We start from the raw sequence: 25,632 nt of genomic DNA on the forward strand, positions 1-25,632 counted from the left end.
CTCTATTGAAATTGTAAGCGACTTAAAAGCAGAAATTATGACTTAATCTTAAATGTAACTCTTCCCTCTACCCTCCCCACTCCCAGAAATACAAAAGGTATAGGGCATTTCATGGAGCTTCACCGATATCTTGTGAATAAGTGAAAAAAATAATGTATAAGTCATTTAGAGTTAATTTATAAAAGGAATTTTTTATGTTTAGCTGAAAAAAATTCCAACCATTTGATGAGGACTGATTGGTAACACCAGAAAGTTAAAACCATGCTGATATACTGAAGCTCTGTGTCCTCATCCCTGTTTATGTATAGAAGGCATCTGCTCCTTCCCAAGGTAGTATTGTATTCTAATATTTCAGAAAACCAAACTTTCTTAAAGTACAAGACAGATCAGTGTAACATAAAATTCTTTGCTTTAGAAAATGTATTTTTTATAATGAGAGAATTTCCTCCTCAAACTCTAATTATCACAGCAACAAAAGAATATCTATGGAGTGCTTTATCAGACAACATAGCTGAAGCACTAGAAGTGATAGAAAAGTATCAGCGATATTTAACAGGAGCACTCATTCCATGGAAACAAGTGGAATAATTTGGTGGAACTGTGTACAACCCATAGAATTAACAAGGATGGATGATAGGGAAAACATTAAACAAACATCCGACAAGAGTTTTCGTGAGGAAGGGTTATTCCTTACTAGAAGCAAATGTCAAATTTCTCAGATTCCCCGATCTCAGGACTCCAGGCTGGTCCTTCTATGGTCCAAAGATGACAATGGCAGCTCCGTGCAAACAACTCCATAAATCTCAGTGAAAGCCCAAAAGGATGTCTCATACATCTATTGTAAGAGAGAAGAAACCTTTCCCAGAGGACTTCTCCTTATGGCTGGAACCAGAAACGCTTCCTGAAGCCATGCCTATACCAGTCACTAGCAAGGAGAGTAAGATCACCAGAACTGTGTCAGACTCAGCCTTCTGTGGAGCTCCCAAAATTGAACAAAGTAGAGCTCCACAGAAGAAGGTTGCTGAGGCAAGCTACGGCCCGTGGGTCAATTCCGACCAGGTGACTATTCTGTACTGCTTGCAAGCCAAGAACGATTTTTAGATTTTCAAACGATTACATTTAAAGTGGCTAGAGAAGTATCCATAAAGCCTAAAGTATTTACCATCTGGACTTTTAAGAATGCATTTGCTGATCCCTGTTCTGAAGCAAAGAAGGGGGAAAGTGATTATTGGATGGGAAATCAGCTGTCTGTTGGAGTCATTACTGACCTTTAAATTGATTCAAAATTGAAAACAAAAAGTCCCTAACTTCCTCTTATATTTAACTTTATCCACACCCTTAATGTTCTACCTTTGTTTACTCTTTTATCCACCAGTCACAGGATACAATCAGGGCTCTCTACAAGGTGGTCAGTCCAATTTTCTTCCCTCCACATGTGTAGTTCAAGACACAGAAGTCCAAAATGTATGTGCCTTCCAAGGTTGGTGATAACTTTGTTTTTAGAGGGCAGCAGGAACTATTTTATAGGACTACACCTGTAGCGTGTCCCCAAGTTTTTAAATGGGTCATCTGGCAGGATTTGCATTGCTGCTCTAATTCAGTTTCACAGTAGAAAAGTGATATTTTGGAGCTAGTGTATATTTCACTGTGGTCCCAGAGAGTTACAGGGAGCGTTAATTGTTTAAAGGTTCCCATAAGTTTGGATTTATGACTCTGCTACCATTCTGTAAGTTACACAAATGGCAAATGATAGTAATTCACTCTACTGATGGAGAAATATAAGAGATTAAATGACTTGGGCATGTTATCCACAAAATCTATAAATGAAAGCACTGGCTAAAAGGGCCCACCAATGTACAGAATATAGCCCATGACCTGAAAGTCATGCGTGTGTGTGTGTGTGTGTGTGTGTCCTCTTGGCTTTGACAATTTTGACTCACACATTGACAATTCTTCACTCAGTCAAAAAACAGGCTTAACAACATTTAAAATATTCTTTATATGTAAGAATCAAACTCCTAAAAAAAAACCCCAAAATACAGTCTTGTATTATACATATAATTAAGTACTTAAATGGTCATTCAAGCTGAGATAACTAAATAAATGAGATTGCCACTCACAGGATTCTTCTAAGAACTTTCAAATTAAAAAAAATATATATATGTATATATATATGCATATACATATATATATTGCTCTCTGTAAGTTTTGTTTTTAACCTAAATGATATATTTGATAGACTTTATATATATACCACCATTAACTTATTATTCATATTTTAAAGAGATACAACCTGTGTGTGTGTGTGTGTGTGTGTGTGTGTGTGTGTGTATACATATAATTTGAAACCACCAACATACATATTTCTGGAAGAATTCAGGGAGTGTTGCATCAGTTTTTGTGACCAAGTCTTCTTTAGAGCCAGTCCTGTTTTCATCACAATCTCCACCATGAGGATATGATATAAGATGCCATCAAAGATGCTTATCATTCAGCACCAAGGAGATTTTTTTCACTGAAGTACAGACACTGACTCAAATAAGAAAAATGCTACATATAATGTGTGGTAATGTGTGGTTAGGACTTGGCTTGAGAAAAAAACGTATCTGGCAGTTTTAGAGACAAAATATATTCCCCTCTTTTCCCTTGTATCTAGAGAGAGAAACCTGAGGTATGCATTTTTTTTTCTATTTCTGAGTAGTAATTAATGATTTTCCTATAGAGGGTAATTAGATACATGATACAAAATCACAATGGCATCTGGCCTGCAATGTATGTCTTATGTCTTATGTCCTGTAGGACATAAGACTATGATTCAGGGTCGCCTGGGTGGCTCAGTTGGTTAAGTGTCTGACTCTCGGTTTTGGCTCAGGTCATGATCTCACGATTTTGTGAGTTCAACACCCGTGTTGGGCTCTGTGCTGACAGTGGAGCCTGCTTGGGATACTCTCTCTCTCTCTCTCTGCTCCTCCCCTGCTCACACTATCTCTGTCTCTCTCAAAATAAATAAAATAAAACTTAAAAAAAATCATTAAAAAAAAGTATGCTTCAAATATGCCAAAACAATCCTGGAAACCCCAAACCAACTATAAGGAAATAGCTGAGGGGGACCTCTCAATATTCGAATCTGTGTGAATAGCCTAGTCTCAAAGTGCTAACCTCAAGACTGAGTTAATCTCTCGCCTAAACTTAAAGCTATTATTGTCCACATCACTTATTTGGTAATTAATCACGAACTGTTCTGTGATGTTGCTGTAATTAAGCATTTATTGTTAACTCACATTATAATTCTACTTTAGCTGCTGAACGTGGGTATATCTCAATCTAAACTGGGTTTCAAGTAACCTGAGCACTGAAAACAGTCTCTGTATTCCTTTAGCTAGAATGACAATGTACTTTCTCCCCAATCAGGACACTCTGAAAGTGAAAGTGAAGAGTTAAAACAAAGGCATTAATACATCTGCAAGAAAGGAGCAAAAGATAGGGATTTGAAATAGGTCTATGTCCTGGTAGACAGACTATAACCTAGGGAACAGGTGGCAGGCATATTATAACATAGTCTACATTTCTGTAATTGGCCTTATAGGAGAAAGTAGCCTTCTAGGAAGTTTCTACCTTCCTGAAGCAGGATTCTGTGCAGGTCACCTACCTGTTCAAAACTTCCCAATGGCTCTCCCAGTATAATGAGAACAAAATCAAAACTCTCCCATCGAAACTACCAAGACCCTGCTCCAACGTATATTTTCAAGATTTTCATTATTCTCCTTTTCAGTACCCCTGGGCTCACTAATTATAACTCCTGACTAACTGCTTTCCTGCTTGAGTCATTACTTGAAATATTATTCGTATTTTGCCAATTTCTATATATCTAATCCCTAGACATCCTAGCTGAAATCCTACTTTCTTCATGAAATTTCTCCAATCTCTCCCCCAGCCTGTTACCACCAATGGAAGTAACCGTTCTCTGAATAGCAATCTACCCATACTTCTCTTATATATCACTTTCCAATGTGTATGACAGATATTGGCGCTGACTATAGTAGATAAGACTATTACTAGATTTTAAGTCCCTTCAGAGAAGACTCTTGACCAAATCCAAACTTCATATATACCCCACAGTAACAAGTGCAATGCCTGGTACAAGTTGGATGTTCAAAAATGGTTGGTAAGTAAATGGTTCACAAGAACAATAAATTAGTAAATTCTGATGATAAAGAATACTGTTTTCATCATACTAGTGTGTATACTACATGAACATCAGACTCTTAAGATATTCTCTAACCAAAAAATACATATTCCTCTTTCCCTAGAAATTTGAAGGAAAAAAGAAGTTAAATGCCAGTGTTGACAGAATTGTAAAATATTGAAAATAATTAACTTACTTTATCTGTAGTAAGAGTATAATTTAATTTGATTTTAAAGTTTTACAGATATTTACAGAGCACTGTTATAAGGAGGATGGACATAATTAAAGCCTCTCCTGTGAGGAATGAAATAGACAAAATGACCATAATTTAATTCTTAACTCAAATTCTGATAACAGCAATCAATATTTTACTTTAAAGGGTTTTTAATCCTTTAACATTTTACTAGCTGAACTCGAGTGTATTATTATTTGCAAACCTTCAAAATTCATGTGGAATTTTAAAAGAAACAAAAGAGATATATTATAATAGTATGTGTTTGCTTTGCTTTATTAAAAGGGCACTCACGTTCTCACATGCCCTGTGTGAGAAACGACCCCCTGAGCAGAGCTGATTGGACGAGTGGGAGCCAATCCGATGGCCGTGTGGAACAAACTGCGCTCTCATTCAGATTCTCCCTTTCTCCTCCCTGAGACTCAGGAGAGACTGTAGCTGCAGGTGTTATATTTTTAAGACAAAGACTCATAAAACGGGGGCTACCAAGTCCATATTTAAGCCATAGAGAAGTAAAACCGAAAAATGTAGTCTATTAAAAGAATGAAGCAGATGAACTAAGACAAACACAGAAAAGAAACCCAAGCGACCAGAGAGAGAGACAGACAGACACACACACACACATACACACATAGAGAATGCAGTCGAGGTACTCAATAGTTTCCACATTCCTTGTTCTAGTCTTTTGTAAATCTCAGCTACAATTCCTGTAGATTATTTCTATGGGATAACAATATGGGTAATCTCAGAAAAGTAATAAGCATACATTTATATAAGTATAAAACAGATTTCCATTTGTGCTTACTCTAGATTCAATTGATCTGTTACTGGTAACTAAAATGTTTCTGAGACACTGGGCCTTTTGCTCTTTGTGCTGATATGCTCAAACGGCAGATAACTGAACGATTAGAGATACTTTACATCTATAGCTTTGAAAGCATTTTAACATCTTTGGGCTAACAGAAACTGCTTATCAACCCACCTCTTGAAGAGCATTAATCAGATCCTTATAATGAGATAACACATTTCCCCAAAGTGAGCAAAGACTCTTCATCACTTCTCAATGTGAGAAATAAGCCCACTTAATGCCAATTACTATTGACACAATTTCTTCTTACATACAATATAAATAAATCTGTCAAATTAAGACAAATGAACAATCAAATTTCTCCGTGTTCCACACATTTAACAGATGCTCAAGCAATGACAGAATAGCAAGTGCTTTTCTATATGAAAAAAAAAGCACTTTTGAATTAAACCTTTCATTTTTAGGTATTAATAATACCATATGCAGTTGGGACTTAAGTTCTACTAAATAATGATAGCAGACACAGCAGTAGCAATAGAATGTCAGGGTAGGCTAACAACAATAAAGAAAAAACTGCCACATGAAGGATAAAATCTTCACGTCTCTCCCATTTAGGCTTTATAGCAATCTCGCAAAGCAGGGGATTGGTAGAGATACTTGACTTTTTTTAGAAATAGAAATTTACTCCACTATAAAAGTTGATTTTTCAAATGAGTTGGCTAATACCCCCATTTTCTTATAACTCTCCTTTCTTTATAAGCCATCTGTTTCCTATCCTTTTTCTGACTACTGCCTGCTTGCCTCTCCAGATTCCTACCTATCCTCCACCCTGCTCGATGTCCTGCTTGATGTCCTGGGAAACTTACTTAATATGGATCATATCAATGGGTTCTTTTGGTCTTTAAGTTGTTACACTTGGACAATGGGAGGGAATGGCAAGAGACTGGTGGAGAGCAGGGGTGTGAGGGGTAGGGGTCAGATATACCCCTTATCAAAGGCTGCAGGTGGTGTCAGGAGACCTTCTCCAAATAGCTACCTTCTTCTGCTTCTTTGCCCCTTTGGGCCCAGGGACGATAATGTCTCCCCATTTGCTGCTATCCCTTGCTCATATCCCTAAACCATGCCCACCTTTGTATATAATTCTTTTATTAAACTTTCCTCAAATTACCCACTTTGAGTATGCCGCTTATTGCCAAGACTCTGAATATAATTCTCTTCCCCTGTATCTTTGGAACACCTCCTTCAAAAGCTGCCAAAGCCTTTATATAAAAGTTGTCAAGTTAAATGGCATTGCCTACCTTGATTTCTCTTTGTAGCACCTGTTACTTCTTCATACTACTACTGTACTCAGTAGACCCTGTGATGGATCTTTCAGTTTTCTCTTCCCATTGCTGCCCTTCAAATATGGTAATTTGCAAAGGTCCTTTCCTAAATTCTCAACGCATCTCTCTATACTTTCTCCACCTTGGAATGCATGATCACTATGTTCATGGCTTTCCAAAAGATCTTTCTAACCCCACCTACACTGTCTTTCACACTCTAGTGCAATTATTTCCAACTGCTAGTGACACTACATGTCCCTCCTTATCTCATATCAACTCTAAGTACAAAATTATCAAGGCATAGGAAACCAGTATTTCTCTCTAGCTTCCTCACTTCCCTGAATTGTACCACCCTTTTCTAAGTCTGTTCTAATGCCCGATTCATTTCCACGTATATAACTATGTCTTCATAAGTTACTTTCATCTTTCTCTTCCTTCATTACTCATGCCATTAAATTGGATTTAGGATTAGCTTCAAGTTTGGTAACTGCATAAACTTCAAATTGGTACTTTCCACAGTATCTAGCATATGGCCTTAATCATTTTACATCTCAGTATTTCTTGCATTAATGGATCAAAACAAATTATAAAGGAACCGATATATAAATCTTACATAAAAATTTAGGTGACTAAGGGAAATATGTAATATGTCTGAAAAGACAAATATGGAAAAATACAGTGCTCATATTTACAAGTAATTAAAGTATTGCTTGTATGTCAGGTATTATACTACATACTTATATATACATAAGCTCATTTAATTTTTACACACATACACACACAGGTATCAATACACACATAATCACTTATGGGTGAATTACGGTTCCAGAAAATTAATTCCAAGTTCACAGGACTAGAAAGTGGAAGACTGTACAGTAAAAAGTATGCTTGTCTGTTATATTCCCAGTATGTTTAGTTTAACATGCATAGTGAACCTGAGCTTTATCAACAAGCTTTGAGCAAAAGAATGTTTTGGCTTATGTAAAGATTACTAAGTTCTATCTGTCAAAGTAAGACAGATTAGTTCATGGTATTAGATCTCCCTACCCAATTCTCTGCCTTTTCTGACTTATTAGCCTTAGCATGGTAACTTGACATGAGGAGGGAAGGAGGCAGGATGATGGAAACAGTGTAAAGGTTGAATCCTAATCCAAGGGTGGTGCTGCTTGATCAGAAGGTGTTTTTAGAATCAAATGGAAAGCATTAGTTGTCCAAAAATCAAATTGAAACCGTGAGTTCTCCAGAAAGAACACTAAGCAAGCAAACAATGGGGCCCAAAAGTAGCTAAGTGAGTTTTTATCAACACATTAGTCACCAAATAAGCTGACCCTGAGGGACATCAGCCTGAGTTGGAACCAGGGAAAAACTGAGTGCGGAGGATGGCAACTACTATTTATTGGTTCAGAACCCTGATTCAGTAGGATTTATTTTCCATTTAAAGGGCCTAATAGCAGGAGTTCTGGATTTGGATGAACCATAGTGGAAGGACTAGGGAGGGTAAACTAGTCTAAAAGTCCTTCTGCATCACCGACAGAGTGTTTAAAACTGCGCATACCCCACTGATGAATTGAGACGTTATCGATGAGGATATCCCGTGAAGACGAGGAGCAGAGTAAGGTTGAGAACCACAGAGCTAGAGCAGTGCTGACTGGGAGAGCTTAGAAACGCGTGCTGTTTTTCACTGAAACGCCATGAAATAAAATGACTCATGGGAGAAAACAAATAGATATTTTTCAAAAAGGAAGGGCATTGTTCACGGGTTTTCAAGAACGTTATAAATGCCATAAACTGTTTTTAAAAATGGGTCAGTGGTAAACAAAAATGCTCTTAAGTATAGCAGAGAGTCCACTTAGCTTAGTATTTTCTGCTTGACGGAGCAGCAACAAGACATTATTTATATAACAATGCAGGAGTTGTACCCTCAGAATAGGTAATAAATTGGTAGAGTGCTGTTCCCTCTCATTCTAGGTCATCCTGACTTTTTTAGATAAAAATACCAATTGTCCTTTTAAAGCAAGGATATCTAAATTTTTGGACTGGGAACCTTATGAATAAAAAAATGTTTTGAGAAACCTCTCAATATACATATGTGTTCATCTGTAACCTTAAGAAACAGTGCTATACTAATATATGAGAGAAACATATAAAACCTATATAAAAAGAAATTACAAAGAATGGGAAAGAGATGACACAATTAAAAATGAAAACATTTTATACAAATGTACAAAATACCTTCGGGCTCAACTAAAAAACCTTAAAAAATCTTATGAAAATTGCAATGTAGATTTGAGGATCTGATTCTAAGTTCATTTTCAATAGCTGGTCCCATGGACCATATTAGCTCAAAAGACGGGAGAGAAACAAGTTAGAGCCACTGGAAAAAGTGCACTCACTGTTAGCAATGCCTACTAAATCACAATGCTTATTTTTTAAACATTTTTGGAAGTTTATGTATTTTGAGAGGCAGAGAGAGTGAGCAAGGGAGGGGCGCAGAGAGAGAGAGAGAGAGAGAGAGAGAGAGAGGGAGAGAGAGAACCTGAAGCAGGCTCTGCATTGTTGGTATGAAGCCTGATGTGGGCCTTGAACTCATGAACTGTGACATCTTGACCTAAGCCAAAAACCAAGAATTGGATACTTAACCGACTGAGCCACCCAAGAGCCCCCACGATGCTTATTTTTAATGTAATTTACTTAATCATGCTAAGGTTTTAATTGAAACTCTGCTAGTAAAATTTCATCCTTCTTGATGTTTTCTAATAGGTTCAAAAACCACCTAAACACAAATTAAGAAAGACTTTAAAACAGGTTGGAAAATTGTTTTCCAGTTTTTAAATTACATGTAGATATAACAGTTGGGTGATACATTTACATCATTTTTTGGCAACAAAATCACAAAACAGTGGACATTTTCCAAAAATCTATTCTCAAAACGTCCCCTTCATTTTTTGAAGTTTCTTTAAAAATGCAGTCACTTTCCCATTTACTCTAAAATATGTAATATTTGCCTTTAAGGGCCTGAGTATGTTTCTTTCTTAAACAAAGTATCTACATCCAAGTAAAAAATATCTACATGCAAGTAGTCATTTGTCATCATAGATGACAACAAATTTTGAACCCTCTTATTTTCATTAAAAAAAAAAAAAGCACGAGAACTAAGATCAATATTCTTGAAAATACTAATTCATGAAATAGCCAGACAACCTCTTTATGCATCAAATTATCATTCCCTCAGATTACCAACAATGTTATTTATGAAGGATCTACCGTTTAGGATAGTATCCATGAATCTACTTGTGTGGACATGTAGATATGTCACAACATGCTGGAAGTGAACAGATGAGTAAGTCTGTCAGTGACAACCCCTCCCTACTGAGCCTCCCATTCTCCTCAGAGGAACCACCTTGAACCGACTCAGACAGGCTGACACACAGACACATAGAGGGAGCCAGCATCAATCTTTGTGTTAAATATTAGTAGATCTTAACTTCTTTATTCATAAATAAGAAATTATGATTAAAAAAAAATTAAAATTCTAATATTTTTCTTATTCTCAATGGCTCATCTTGTATATTCCATAAAGTGTCTACTTTGGAGACTTCTGCTTTAAAAATATATGTACTTTTGAGGATTTAAAAGTATGCATATTCAAGTTACCTCTGAAAAACAACCAGTTTGCTTCCTTCCTCCCTCAAGCAATTCATAGTTTCAGACAACGTCAACAGAAATGGTTACCCCCAAATATCTTATTTTTTCAGTCACTTGAGAAAATTATTATCATTACCAGTTTGAAGGAATAAAAATATTCTTTAGAGTAAGTAGCAATATTTTGACTATCATTTACATAAATTATTCTCTGATAAACCATCAATGATGTTGACTATCAAAATATATCAATTCCAGTATTAATGTAAAACAACGCAAAGTTAAATGTGTTTCAAATGATAAGATCAGAGCTACATTTTATTGCTTTACGGAAGAATGACATTAAAGGAAATAAGACACAGCTCATTATTTTTATTAGTAACAGGACTTAAATTAGCTTGACAAGAGAACAGATGACTTCAAATACACGGTAAGAGTCCTTTACCAAATTAATTTCTCCCGGAAAATCAGAGAGAATAGTAATAGTCTTAAAAGCAGCTAGCTACTCAACTCCAAATTTGGGATTTTATTTCTGATGTGTGTCTTACCTTTGCTCCATGCTTATGTAGAACTTCCATGACATCATTGTGAGCTCTTTCTGCTGCAACATGCAAGGGAGTCATGAAACTGCGGAGAGGAGAGAAGGAAAATGTAATGTCCTAACTTTTGTTGCATTTCCCCTTTAAGAGCCGAACACCTCCTTCTGCGATTGCACTTACTCTTTATTTTTTTCATTAACATTTGCTCCTTTTCTAAGTAATAGTTCTGTCACTTGTTTTCGTTTGGGATGCAGGGAGGCCACAGCACAGTGCTGTAAAGTAAACAAAACTAAGTTAATAAACTTCTATTTAAAAGGAGAATTCTGAATTAAGTAGCATCTGCTGACTCTTTAGAACACTGTTATGTCAAAAAACGTTTACATATTTTATGTCATGGAGATGATCAAATTCTCCCTAAACACCTTGGAAGTGCAAGACACGGGCCTTTAAAACAAGATAAAATTATCTTAGTCAAGCATTAAGAAAGACTGTTTCTCTTCCTTTGGCCGATGCTTGTTTGAAGGCAACAGAATACTGCCTCTCCAAAGGTACAAACATCTATACCTCAGTTGTTCAATCCTTCATTGGGTTGTCAGCTACATAAATAAATAGTTCTCAAAATCTTCCCCAGAGCCACTCCTGGCACTATGTAAGCCTATACGCCCAGGGATAGGCAAGAGGTAATAGACTTGAAGGAGCTTAGTGGAAGAAGTATTCTCAGAGGCTTAATGTTTTATCCTGTATTTATATGATTTTTGTATTCAACTTTGTTTTATATTAATGTTTTATATTCAAATTTTATGAGTAGGGGCACCTGGGTGGCTCAGTGTGTTAAGTGTCTGACTCTTGATTTCGGCTCGGGTCCCGATCTCATGGTTTGTGAGATCAAGCCCCGTGTTGGGCTCTGTGCTGACAGTGGCGAGCCCGCTTTGGGATTCTCTCGCCCTGTCCTCGACTTTCTCTCTCTCTCAAAAGAAACATTAAAAAAAATAAAATTTTAAGAGTTAAAACCTACTTACTAATGAATAAAATGAACACTCCCAAAAAGCAGGTCAGGATTATTCTGTTGCTTTGGGTGTCTCCCGGCATAACGCTGTATAACGTCAGTATATCTGAACACCAGTTTGAGAGGCACGTACTTAAGTGTACATACAGCTGGCCCATTTCAGTTTGATAACTCTTTTAGTGTCGTTTTCGGCAGGTATTGACTACAGGTTGACTTTTTTGCGCCGGATATATGTGGGAATTTTAACTGAAGCGTATTTAGAGGTCTGTGATATAGGCATCACACATGCTTCAATTCTGAACTCAGGAATAATTTTATCGGCCCTATACCTGAAATTTAATGTGACCAATGATAGGAAAAATCAGCTAATCTTTCTGAAAGTACGTTAGAAGAAAAAACATGAACTGTTTAAAAAACAATGTGTACGGTCTGGAACAAAAAATTCATAATCTTCGTATTTTTCTATAATGAATGTAGTCATTCTTTGGAAAATTAAGAATAATTCTTTGGATAAGTGCTCCAAAGGATAATGCAAGTATCTCTAAAAATACTTTTAATATTCCACAGAAGACAAACAGTCTTTACTTAGCAACCATAAGAAAAAGATTCTATAGAGAAAATCACATCTTGTATTTTATGAAAGAATTGGCCACAAAAGTAGACTTGTGAGAATACAGTTGGGTAAGGACAAAGGTAAAAATAATTCCCAAATCAAGGGTGAGCAAACATCTATTCTCTCATGCATGAAAGCAATCATCTCCTGAACCAAATTAAAAATCAATGCAACCAACATTAAAATGGAAATTTCTGGCATTTCTGATACGAAAGTTACTTAAGGGTTCTGAAATGAAAATCATACATTGTGCTTCTATTACAGACCTAAGGAATGGATTAACAATGAAATCTTACCAGGGCAGTTTCATGAGACTGTGGTTGTTTGAAATTAATGATTTCCAAAGCAAGTGTTTTTTTAACTTTGGCTAGGTCTGCTTCTCTGGCTGCTTGCAGTAGAGAATGACCTTTAAATTCATCTGTCAATGAAATAAAGGTTGACATAAAAGATTTAAGATCTGTAAAAATCATTAGCATGATTACAAATAAGAAAAATACTAATTTTACATATTACTCTATTTTATCAATAGCAGTAACATGATGCTAGGATGATAAAGGCGCAGAGGATGTGCAGGTAATGAAGAACTTTGAAAAATGTATGCTCTGAAATAACACGATTTTATACTCAGAGTCCACAGAGATGCACACATACAAACACATTTACCCCCGCTAAGTTTTAAAACAAGCAACCAAAAACATCTACCAAATGGAAGCCGGTTCTAAACATATATACACTGGAATACTTTATAGCTCTTAAAAAAAAAGGAGGTCTGCACACACTATCATGAAAATATACATAATTAAATGAAAAATCAAGTGGCAAAAGAGGTATGACAGGTTGACCCAAGTTTTTTGTATTGTTACTACTGCTATTGCCACCACAACCAAATATAAGAAATGGTACAAAAAAGGCACTTAGAGAAATATTTGCCAAAATATTAACAGTTGTAGCACTGAAAAGGGAAGAACTGAATTATAGGGGAAGTGCCAAGAGTCTGATAATTTTTTGAAGAACAAATAGTATTTTATTATTTGTATAAGAGATTTATATAAGCAAGTAAGAGATTTCTTCAAAAGTGATTTCTTAATTAACTGCATAAATAAAAATCCAATATTCTAATTAAAAACTTAGAGTCATATTTTCTATTTTACAGTTTTGGTTTGTATTTTGATATGACAAAAAGCTGGAAATTCTTCTAAAAAGATGCAAATGATGTGTAAGCTAATATATTACATAGCAATCCCCGGCCAGCCCACATAGCCTTTGCACCTGCCTGCTACTAAATTCCTTTCTTTTCCTCTCTCCTCTCCTGAGTTCCCCATCTCACTCCCCTCTGTCCCTCAAAAAACAGAGAAAGACACACACGGAAACATATGTGCCTTAATAACTCCTATTACTGTGATGAATCACAAAATTCTACTACTGAAACTAAGATTTTACTATATGTTAACTAACTGGAATTTAAATAAAAACTTAAAAAAGAAAAAAGAGAACTACTATCATCGCTCAAGGCCTCAGTTTAGATACTCTGGTTAGGCCTACCTGATGTTCTCCATTATTGGCCTAGGACTCCTTCTTATGAAGCCCCCTGCACTTGCATTAGCCTTACGTCACAGGACAGATCACATGATCTTATTTGCTACGGTAGTCCTATCACTTAGCACACTGCTTGTATATGGTATATTACGTATTCAATTTGTTGCATGAGTGGTGAATATTTATAAAATAAGTCATGGCAGGTGCAGGGGAGAAACCATTTTTTTTTTTTTAATTTTTTTTTCAACGTTTATTTATTTTTGGGACAGAGAGAGACAGAGCATGAGAGAGAGGGAGACACAGAATCAGAAGCAAGCTCCAGGCTCTGAGCCATCAGCCCAGAGCCCGACGCGGGGCTCGAACTCACGGACCGCGAGATCGTGACCTGGCTGAAGTCGGACGCTTAACCGACTGCGCCACCCAGGCGCCCCAAGAAACCATTTTTATGAAACTTCTTGTTTAGTGGTACCTTATCACTGCTAAATTCCTCAAAGTATAGGACTTTGAAACTTCAGAAACTCAAAGTTAAGGTCAAATGAAGTAAAAGTAAACCAGTGTTTTCAAAACACAAAATTATAGATTTTCATGTTAATGATAAAATTAGGGATAAATCAAGCAGAAGAATTACAAACTGCCATATGTAAGGAGCAGGATCCTGCCGACTGCAAAGGAAGGTGATGTGTTGAGAACGGATTTCAAACAGAAAGTATGGTTTTGCTTTGGCCATCAGTCTGGGGAAAGTTAAATGGAATTCAAATCATACTGGCTGTTTCTCTAATGACAAATGCTCTATGACTATCAAAATGATATAAGCAATTCTACTTTTTCAATTACTCTTTTGAGTTCAGGATAGGTGACTCAGAAAAAAAAAATAAGGGTAAATTTACGAAAAACATAAGTAATAGGACTAGAATACTAAGGAAATTACGAAATTAGGATGTATGCAATAATGCAATTAGACATAATATTTTCTCAAGTAACAAGAAATAAAATATTCCTTATCTTTGCTCTTTAGGAAAAAGTAAAGATGTCTGCCCAAATTGGCTTTCAAATTTAAAATATAGTATACTCAAGATTAAAAAAAACAGAGAATGGAAAAATCTATCAACAATACAATGATCCCTCCAAATGCAAAGATTACATAAAGATTTGTTTTTAAAACCTCAAGGAAGTACTTAAGTAGAAAAAAGAAGGCAATAAAATTGCAAATTATACTCAAACTTACCTTGAAAACTTAATACTTATAAAATGCCATAAAAGTTTCTTTTTTTTTTTTTTTTAAAGTTTATTTCAGAGAGAGAGAGAGTGGCGGGCAGAGAGAAAGAATCCCAAGTTGGCTCTACACAGCCAGTACAGAGCCTGATGCAGGGCTTGAACTCACAAACCATGAGATCATGACCTGAGCTAAAATCAAGAGTCGGACACTTAACCAACTAAGTCACCCAGGTGCCCTAAGTTCCTCTTCAAAATCATTTTGAAACAAGAATGAAAGCTACGTTAGGTATTTTCAGCTTTAATATATGCAGAATCCAAACTACCTTGCTCATTTCACTTCATGGAAACAGTAAAAAAAGAGAGAGAAGAGCAGAAAAAAAAGTGTGAAATGACAATGCTATAACCATGGGTAGGATAAAAATCTTGTTTGTTTCTTATATAATTATATAATTAAAAAAATTTTTAATATTTTTGAGAGAGAAAAAAAGAGAGAGAGAGAGAGAAAGTATGGGGGAGGGGCAGAGACAGAGGGGGACAGAAAATCTGAAGCAGGCTCTGTGCTAACAGCAGAGAGCCCCAAGTGGGGCATCAACTCAGGAACTGAGAGATCAAGACCTGAGCCAATGTCAGAAGCTTAACCGACTGAGCCACCCTGGTGCCCCTTGTATACTTTTCTTAAGAAGAACTCTGTTAGGAGTGCCTGGTGGCTTAGTCAGTTAAGTGTCTGACTTCGGCTCAGGTCATGATCTCATGGTTCATGGGTTTGAGCCCCACTTCAGGCTCCGTGCTGACAACTCAGAGCCTGAAGCCTGCTTCATATTCCGTGTCTCCTTCCCTCTATGCCCCTTCCCTGCTTGCACTCTCCCTCTCTCCCTCTCAAAAAAACCCAAACATTAAAAAAAAAAAAAAAAAAGAAGAAGAACTCTGTTAATTGTGAATGTCTAGAGTAAGGCAGCGGGCATGATGATGAAAATCACAGAGAAGTTCCAACTTTGTTAAATCCTTTTCTTCAGATAATTCCTTGGCGAAATCTTATTTAATAAAGTAAAAGAAATACTGAGCAGGTTGAAAAGTACTCTAATCAGGGAACTTCTTTTACAAAACTATATAAATTTCTGTTAAGTCGTAATGTGTACACTGGAATCAGATAGTGAAAGACACTATAAAAACTCATAATAATACTCACAATGGGAAAAATGCTTGAAAGGAAAAATAAGTCAAAGGTGACATGGAGGATAAAGCTGAGCCCAGGGTATAAACTAAAAGAAGGAAATTAAAAAACAACAACAACAAAAGATTTAAAAAAAGTTTTGAGTTCAATTCAATTCAATAAACTTGCTGTGCAGTGTTCACAATGAACTGTGCTGGGGTGAGGGGGGCAGATAGAGAGATCCAGACACAAATACCATCAACGCATTTTTACTGGGTAAATGAGGCACTGTGCGGGTGCTAAGGAGACAAGAATGAAATGAAAAGTCTTTCGAGAACTTAAATTTCACCGTGAAGATAGAACACGCACATAGAAGAATGAACTGTATGATGCAAGATAACATATGGCAAGGGTCATATGAGTGGGAGAGAGAAAAAAGGCATTTCTACGAGGATTCACTGCTAAGACATCTGCCCAGTTATAATCTGGTTTGTGCTGGACTGTAATCTAGTCGATGTTATCCGTGCCAGGACCAAAATAAGTTTAAATTTCTACTTAAACAAAGTGAAAATTGCAAGTCTTCCTGTTTTAATACAAACCAGCTTAAAATCTGCTTAAATTTAAATGACATCATCATTTTGACTCTGCCTTTTTCTTAAGTTATCATTTAAAGATTTTCTCAGGCATTTAAATCCAGTTACCTGATTCTTAGAATCCTGAGAGAGAATACCAACCATAGGATGAGTTAAATGGTAGGTAGGTGATGCCTAGTTGAATTTAAACCTGCAATGCCCACATACAGAATTGAACAGATCTCAGTATTTGATAGGACAACTAAATGTAGTGTAATATCCTGAGTGAGATCCTGGAACAGAAGCAGGACTTTAGGTAAAAACTAAGGAAATCTGAGTAGAATATGGTCTTTAGTTAATAATCTATCAATACTAGTTCACTAACTATGGCAAATGTATCATACAAATGTAAGATGTTAATAAAGGGGCAAACTGGATATGGAGTATATGAGAACTCTATGCACTAATTTTGTAAATTTTCTGTAAATCTAAAACTATTCCAAGACAGGGGCACCTGGGTGGCTCAGTCTGTTAAGCACCCGACTCTTAATTTTGTCTCAGGTCATGATCTCCTTGTTTGTAAGATTGAGCTCCATGATGGGCTCTGGGCTCACACTGAGGAGGCTGCTTGGGATTCTCTCTGTCACACCCATGCACGTTCTCTTTCTCAAAATAAACAAAATTAAAAAAAAAAAATATATATATATATAAAACTATTCCAAGACAAAAAGCTTATCTAAAAAACATGCATATGGTGGCGTGTGGGTGGCTCAGTCGGTTAAGCATCCGACTTAGGCACAGGTCACGATCTTGTGGTTTGTGAGTTCGAGCCCCGTGTCGGGCTCTGTGCTGACAGCTCAGAGCCTGGAGCCTTCTTCAGATTCTGTGTCTCCCTCTCTCTCTGCCCCTCCCCTGCTCACACTCTGTCTCTCTCTCCCTCTAAATAAAAATAAAAATAAAATTAAAGTTAGAATAAAAAACATGCATATGTATATATAGGTAATATATATCAATATATGAGAATATTACTTCCACCAAATCTTGAAAAAGATCTTATTTAAATTGGGGCAAGTTGGGGCACCTGGGTGGCTCAGTCAGTTGACGTCCAACTTTGGCTCAGGTCATGATCTCGCAGTTGGTGGGTTTGCGCCCCGCGTCGGGCTCTGTGCTGACAGTTCAGAGCCTAGAGCCTGCTCAGATTCTGTGTCTCCCTCTCTCTACCCCTCTCCCACTCACGCTTTCTTTCAAAACATTTTTAAAAACTTAAAAAAAATAATAAATTGGGGCAAATGATTGCACTTAGGCTATAACACACACAAGCAACACAAACATGATTGTGCAACCTTGCAGGGCCTGGGAAATAGTGAGTGCTCAATGGCACCAGAATTATAAGCTCTGTGAGCTCAGAATTTTTTTCCCGGTTTGTACACTGTTGTGCTTGCAGGACCTGGCACAGAGTAAGCATGCAATAAATGGCTATGGATTGACTCACCCTCATTAGCCTTAGAAGAAAAGTGCAGGATCAGAAAGGGGGATTACAAACTAGCGTACGTGTAAGAATAGAAGGTTGTTATTCAAGTTGGACAAAACACCAGTCTTCATAACAAAACAAAAATGATGTATTTCAATTTACAGCAAGCAATGTTGAGTCTGAGATATAAATACATACAAGTCAATCTCTCCCGGAGCTCAGGAGTTGGAGCCATATCTACAGCACTTTTGCCATGGCAATTGACTAGTGTAGGATCAGCACCATGGCTAAGTAACAGAGAGCAGACTTCCACACGATTCTTGGAAGCAGCCTCATGGAGTGGAGTGAACTGCCAGAGATCCATAGCGTTGACACAAGCTCCATGCTGGATTGAGAAAAACAGTTTCAGGTCAGCGATCATTTCACTGGATCTTAGTACAACTCAGAAGACATTTATCTCATTGTAAATTTCAGCTGTGACTCTTTGAAATGCCAATAAGCATTTTAGTTTCTTTCATTTCAGCTTTTAAAGACAATTTAAAATAGGTTGAATGTTTTAACATTTTTAAGGCAACAGTAGTATTTTTTAAAAACATTTTATTTTCTTAAAACTCTTATTGGCTCCCACAACACATGAAAACTCATGACAAGTTAGGGAAAAAAAAGCAAACAGTATCCAATGTTTTAAAACATCTTTTACCTTAAGTAGCAGTTCTGTGACCTCATAATGTCCATATGAACACGCATTATGAAGAGGCACAAGTCCGCTAAATGGAAAAAAAGGCAATAATGTACTCAAATTTCAAACAAACAACATATAGTCATTTATCTAAGTGCTAAAAGACAAAAACTAATAAATCCAAATATAATTATATTAAAAGCATTTAAAAATATTTAATAAGAGGCTACAAAGCATAGCTAATGTTTAACCTTTTGTATTTATCTTGTGCTTTGTGTACACAATCCTTAAATATGATAAAAACACCAATTAGAAAAGCATTGAGGTAAAAGGAAGGACATGAGCTAATTGACAACTGCATGCTTTAAAGATCAAGTATTTGTAGAAAAATGTTAATGGAGAGTGAGTTGAAAACTTCCTACCATTTTAGTTCACTCTGTAGGTAACTGCCAGCATCAGAATGAAACATCCAAACTATTATGACTTACATATCCAACTCTTATTCCGCATGAGTCAAGGACTCCCATTTTTGTGGTGTACTTCTCTGTTTTCAGACAAGCATAAGGGAACAGAGATGTACGAGAGCATGAGGCATTTGTGCCCCTGTACTATGGGGACACCATTTACATAGGGTACATGTCAGGCGAGACAGAAACAGTACCAAGAAGAGGATTTGAAATGATGGATTCCCTCTCTGGTAAGTGTCTCAGGTACTGAGTTGTTTCTTCATTTCTAATGTTTCCTGACAGGGAGAGGGGCAAAGTGAAAGAGACCCTCCTCCCTCCGGGGCTTCTTTTCTTTATGCTGCCAATGACCGGAGTGTAATACGGATCTACATTACCTGGGTACTAAGGTCAATTCTCTTTTATTTTTATTTTTTATTTAAAATTTTTTTTAATGTTTATTTATTTTTGAGAGAGACAGAGAGAGGGAGGGAGAGACAGAGTGTGAGCGGGGGAGGGGCAGAGAGAGAGGGAGACACAGAATCCGAAACAGGCTCCGGGCTCTGAGTTTCCAGCACAGAGCCAGACACGGGGCTCGAACTCACGAACCATGAGATCATGACCTGAGCCTACGGCGGACGCTTTAACCGACTGAGCCACCCAGGCGCCCCAGGTCAATTCTCTTTTAGATCTGAAGGTGGGATAATGAGAAACGTTAGCCCATCACATAGGAACAGACCTAATTCCTATGTCTCTGAAGACGAGATAGGAAACCGGTACTAAGTTCCCCAAAACACACCTATTCATAAAATAAAGGGCTTCGCTGCTTTTTTAACTGTCCCTCTCCCCTCCATTCCCACCTCAACCTTTGTAAATGTTCTCAGTTCAGATGTCCAAGATTTTATCAGGATAAAAACCAAATCAGAATATTGTAAACGTATGCTTTTGGTTTATTAATAAAAGATGATCCTTACACACCATACGAACAGGACAGCTACGTTACTGGATTATCAGAATTTTCTATTTGTTTCATCTCCCTTTCTGAAATGCAATTTGAGTTGAAAAATCAATAATTGAGAAAAGCAAAATTTAACTTCAAATAACAGAACTGCAATAAAATTGAACTAATTTAGGAAATTACTATGAGAAAGCATCTTTAATGAGTAGAACATGGAAATGAAGTCAAACTGAAGTTGCAAACATTCTTAAAGTGCTACACAAGCTATAAAGAAATGGATTTAGGACTTTGTTCAGTGAGCAAAAGCTTTAGTGTATCAGAAACTAAAACAAAGCATAACAGTCCATGGGTGAGACCACTAAAGGAAATAAACTGAGGTGCGCCTGGGTGGCTCATTCAGTTAAGCGTCTGACTTCGGCTCAGGCATGATCTCACGGTTCATGGGTTCAAGTCCCGCGTCCGGCTCTGGGCTGACAACTCAGAGCCTGGAGCCCGCTTTGGATTCTGTGTCTCCCTCTCTCTGCCCCTCTCCCGCTTGCACTCTATCTTTCTCAGGAATAAACATACATGAAGAAAAAAAATGTCTAATAAAAACAAAAAAGGAATAGATGGATACACCTACCCTTTGTCTTTTGCATGAACATCAGCACCATGCTGGAGAAGAAGCTGTACTATCCGCACTCTGTTGTAGCCTGCGGCCAGATGTAGAGGTGTAGACTAGAAAAGAAAAAGAAAACACGTCCTCTCTTCAGGTAAATCGTCCTCGCCCTGTCATTTCATCTGTGCTTATGTAGACTGAAACACAATACATTCTAACATACACAGAAAGCATTGAGTTGAAGTGCGAGAAAGTCACATTGCATAATTGGATGACAGTTCACTCACCTCAGGAGTAAATTCTAACTTCAGTGCTGTTCAGCGGTTTCTCCTACTTGTGGTTTAAGGCCTTCAGTAATCTAGCTCCAGCCTACCTTCTCTACTTTATTTCCTATTTCTTTCCAACAGGAATTGTCCTCAGTGTTCTGAGAGGACATGTTATAACCAAAAACATTCTTCCTTATTCTACTTCAACCTTGCCTACTTTTCAAGTTCAAGCGTTTAAATCTCAATTCTACCATAAGGACTTCCCTAAAGATCTGGCTCTCAAAATTTCTCCTGAACACAAGGGTTGAGAAACCTCTCTAAAGAACAATTTGAAGAAACTTTAGTGGCAACAACAAGGACAATGGACCATATTCATTCCACATGGCTGTTGGCAATGGGTTAATTTGCTATATCAGAGGCAGTGAAATATAAGATAATATTTAATTCTTCTATTTTATGTACTCTAGATGCAGCATATATAAAAAATCTAGTTTCTTCGCAACCAATTTCTGCCACATTAATCTGAACCAAGTTATTAAAAGAATCTCTGCTCATATTTAAAATGGTAATTAAAATAATCAAACTTCTTACCTCTTTTTAAAAAAAGGAAATAACATTAATTAAAAGGTTCTCTGCAACCATTGCAATTTTCCTACCTTTGCTCATTTCCTTAAAGTTTAAATACTGTAACAGCTTTTCACACAAGGCCTAATACACCTTAATGTACTCTCATTTTTTCCTGTCTTCTATTTGGACCTTGATATTTTAGTAAGACTTTAAATTTCTTTTCTTCATGTACTGCAAACGTCAAGATACAAAACAATCACTTCAAGGCATGTGGTATATTCTGACAGCCTCTAAGTTTAGGAAATATTTTTGAGTAGTACACAGCTAATAGTGAGGAGATGGGAGTAGGTCAGAAGAGAGTCCTGAAGAGGAAGTCAGGAAGCCTGATTCTATTTCTGGGTCTTACGAAACTGTGAAAGTCATATTACCTATACATCTCAGCCTCTTCATGTATAAAATAGAGGGAAAATCACCCATCCTAGCTACCTCCAAAATGTGCCAAAAGCAAGCTTTCTCCCATATATAAACACTTTCAAAATGTAAAATGTCGTACCAAAATAGATGATTAAAATCTCTGTATCATCAAACACCTTGCCCATTCATGTTTCCACTTTCGGACACGGGTCAAATGTTACTGCAGATGATACTGACAGGAGATGTCAAGTTATTTTTTTTTTTTTCAACGTTTATTTATTTTGGGACAGAGAGAGACAGAGCATGAACTGGGGAGGGGCAGAGAGAGAGGGAGACACAGAATTGGAAACAGGCTCCAGGCTCTGAGCCATCAGCCCAGAGCCCGACGCGGGGCTCGAACTCCCGGACCGCGAGATCGTGACCTGGCTGAAGTCGGACTCTTAACCGACTGCGCCACCCAGGCGTCCCATGTCAAGTTATTTTTAAAACTGTTTTTCCCTCTCCTTTAAGATTTTAAAGATGTTGCTTTGCTACCTTCTGGTTTGCATCATTTTGGACTAGGAATTTGCCAACATGCTTATGTTTATTCTTTTATACAGGTAGCTTCTCCTCCAGATGCTTTCATATTTTCTCTTTACCACTGGCTCCAAGCAATTTGACTGTGAAGTATACTGGTATACCCTTCTCCTCCTCCTCCCCCTCCTTTTCCTCCCCCTCCTTCTCCTTTTGTGCTGCTCGGGGCTTCCTGGCCTTCTTAGATCTGTGCTGTATAGTTTTCACCAAATTTGGAGAACCTTCAGCTATAATTTTTTCATGTATTTTTTCTGCCCTCTCTTCCGCCATTCTCTCCTTTGGGGACTTCAAAGATACATATCTTAGGTTGCTTTCCAAGCTTGTTTTTAAGCTTTGTTAAACAGGCCCAGAGCAGCTTTTTAAGTCTAAGAGTAATTTTTCTCCCCTAGTGAGGTATTTATTACCCTTCTGAGTACCTTATGATATCTGGTGAATTAAGAGGTTTGTCCACTCTGGCTGGTAGCAACAGACACAGTGACAGATGCTATGTGACCTGCCAGAGTTGTTCCCTCTAATCCTCTTTTCCGTGGTTCTTCTCTTGCCTCTCGTGGTTTCCTCATACTTATATCAAATCAGTACTCAGCTGAACACTGTAAGGGGACCCTTTGCAGATCTCTGGAGCTCTCCTTTCGCTGGTTTCCAACCTGCTAACTCTTGCCCCATGGTCTCCCTAAACTCCTAATTCCACCTTCTCAACTCAGGGAGACCACGGGGCTCCTCCTGGGTTTCCCCTTTCCTGTTTAAGGACTGGAAATGCTTTCTTGGCAGTAAGCCAGAGCAGTCACACAGCTCAGCTTATTTAATGTTTATCTCTCAGGGATCACTATACGTACTGCATGATGTCCAATTTTTGAAAACCACTGTTTCATAGATTTCATTTGTGTGTGTGTGTGTGTGTGTTTATTGTTTCAAGAGGGAAAGTAAAACTAGTCCCTATTACTCCATCTTGGCCCACTTTCAGGACTTAATTGAACTTTATACTGCACTTGGGAAGCTTCCTCTAGAGACAGTGACTGCTCTGGATGACTGGTCAATAAGTCAGTAAGCTCTTTTATAGGACATAGCTGACATTTAATATTATACGAAAAAAGTGACACCTTCATTACTGATGCACAAAAAGATTTCCCTTTTTCATATTAAGAATCTTTTACAAAATTTTATTTGTATACAGTTGATTTAATAATAGTTTTTCTGATTCTTGAAAATGAACAAAGTCCCTAAGTAGATGAATACACACACACACACACACACACACACACACACACACACATTAACTGTTTATTTAGAAGAATTAATCAGAAGAAAAAATATTTAGTTTCTGGATTTTTACAAATCAGTGAGACTAAAAATTATTTATAATGCTTTCAAAATGGCTACGTACTTAGTTTCTAAACTGCTGTGATCAGGTAAAGTAGAAGGCTCTGTAGTTGACAAGGCAGGAAGTGACAGGCTTGAAATAAAGCAGTTGTGGAAAAAACAAGAGTTGAGGAATGAGTAATGTCAAGAACTATTAGAAAGCAGAAGTGACAGAGTCTGATAACTGACGGATGCAGGTAGTAAGGGATACAGCAGTTCCAGTTTGGAAATGTCAGTGACAGATGAAAAAAAAGAAGGATGTAGGTCGGGGCGGGGAAGGGAGGAGAGAAGAGGAAGACGTTTGGGTTTATGAATCTGAGGTGCCTGATACCCTAGTGATCATGGGACCAACTAGAATTCAGGAGAGGTGAAGGCTGAACACAAATTTAGTTATCACTGGCATTCATTTAAAATATTTTAGCATGTGCAGTGTATCTTGCAGTATGTTAAGTGCTAGGGGTAGCATGGTAAACAAGAAAGGCTCGATACTTTGCCTTGATCAGTCTTCTTCCTCCAAAACATGAGTCCCTAAATGAAATACATACATACTAATTCTTCAGAAGGACAGAAGATGAAGAAACAAAAGCCTAGCTTCTGAGGAATCAACTAGAGAAAGCAAATACTATTTTTTTTAATTTAAATTCAAGTTAGTTAACATATAGTATAGTATCGGTTGCAGGAGTAGAATTTAGTGATTCCTCACTTATATAAAACACCCAGTGCTCATCAAATACCGTTAAATGTGACAAACAGTTCAAGATGTCAGGAGAGGCTAGAGGCTGCATACCTAACCCACTCTGGAGGCTAGCAGAAGGGACTGGGCTTAGGAAAGATTCTCAGAACTGCTTCCTGAGGGGAGACTGGAGGATAAACAGAAATCCCTGAGGCAAAAGGATGGGGAACTTTATTCCAGGTAGTATGAAGAGAACATATTAACACCCAGAGGACACGGAGGAACTAAAGAAACTTCAGTGGCTAAATTCAGTGTATGAGATTGGGGGGGGGGACTCTAAGAACAACGGGAACCCCCTCAAGAATGTGAAGCAGAAAATTATGTAAGACTGCAGTTTGGGAAAGATCGCTCTAGCTATTCCACAGAGAATAAACTGGGGGTGGGGGCCAAACTAACAGCGGAAGACCTGAATTGAAGATCGCAGAGGGAGAGAGATAATGAGAGTGTCAGTTAGCAAAATGGTAGCAGTGCCTCAGTAGGGGTAGCTGAGCCAAGGGAGTAGATAACTTTGCAGGGAGAGTAAGTACAGAATAAGCTAGATGAGACTTTCCAAGTAGTCACCATAATGCGGATGCTAATTATGTAAACTGAATCGTATCACTAGAAGGCACATACAAATCTGTAAATGCATGCAATAAATTTGAGGAAAGGGTACAAAGCAAAAAGAAAAAGTACAAACTAAGAACCAAGGATGGTTTAAACAAGCTTACACTACTAAGAGCCCAGAGGTTTTTCTTCTAGAAAGAAGTTCAG

The 25,632-nt window shown here is 37.4% G+C and overlaps 1 protein-coding gene across 1 annotated transcript in view; it reads right to left on the minus strand.

Moving 5' to 3' along the window:
- TNKS (tankyrase) overlaps nucleotides 1–25,632 on the minus strand; it is a 210,691-nt gene that overhangs the window by 54,434 nt on the left and 130,625 nt on the right. Inside the window, exons 6-11 of the mRNA XM_047092410.1 lie at nucleotides 20,995–21,089; nucleotides 18,993–19,059; nucleotides 18,491–18,677; nucleotides 12,645–12,766; nucleotides 10,910–11,001; nucleotides 10,739–10,817 (exon numbers count right to left, since the gene is read on the minus strand). Coding sequence (XP_046948366.1) covers nucleotides 10,739–10,817; nucleotides 10,910–11,001; nucleotides 12,645–12,766; nucleotides 18,491–18,677; nucleotides 18,993–19,059; nucleotides 20,995–21,089 — 642 coding nt within the window. The remainder of the gene's footprint in view (nucleotides 1–10,738; nucleotides 10,818–10,909; nucleotides 11,002–12,644; nucleotides 12,767–18,490; nucleotides 18,678–18,992; nucleotides 19,060–20,994; nucleotides 21,090–25,632) is intronic.

Source organism: Lynx rufus, unplaced genomic scaffold (assembly GCF_022079265.1).
Source record: "Lynx rufus isolate CCGP_SWC_20201006 ecotype Redwood Valley unplaced genomic scaffold, mLynRuf1.p SCAF_3, whole genome shotgun sequence".
In the NCBI taxonomy this organism is placed as follows: domain Eukaryota; kingdom Metazoa; phylum Chordata; class Mammalia; order Carnivora; family Felidae; genus Lynx; species Lynx rufus.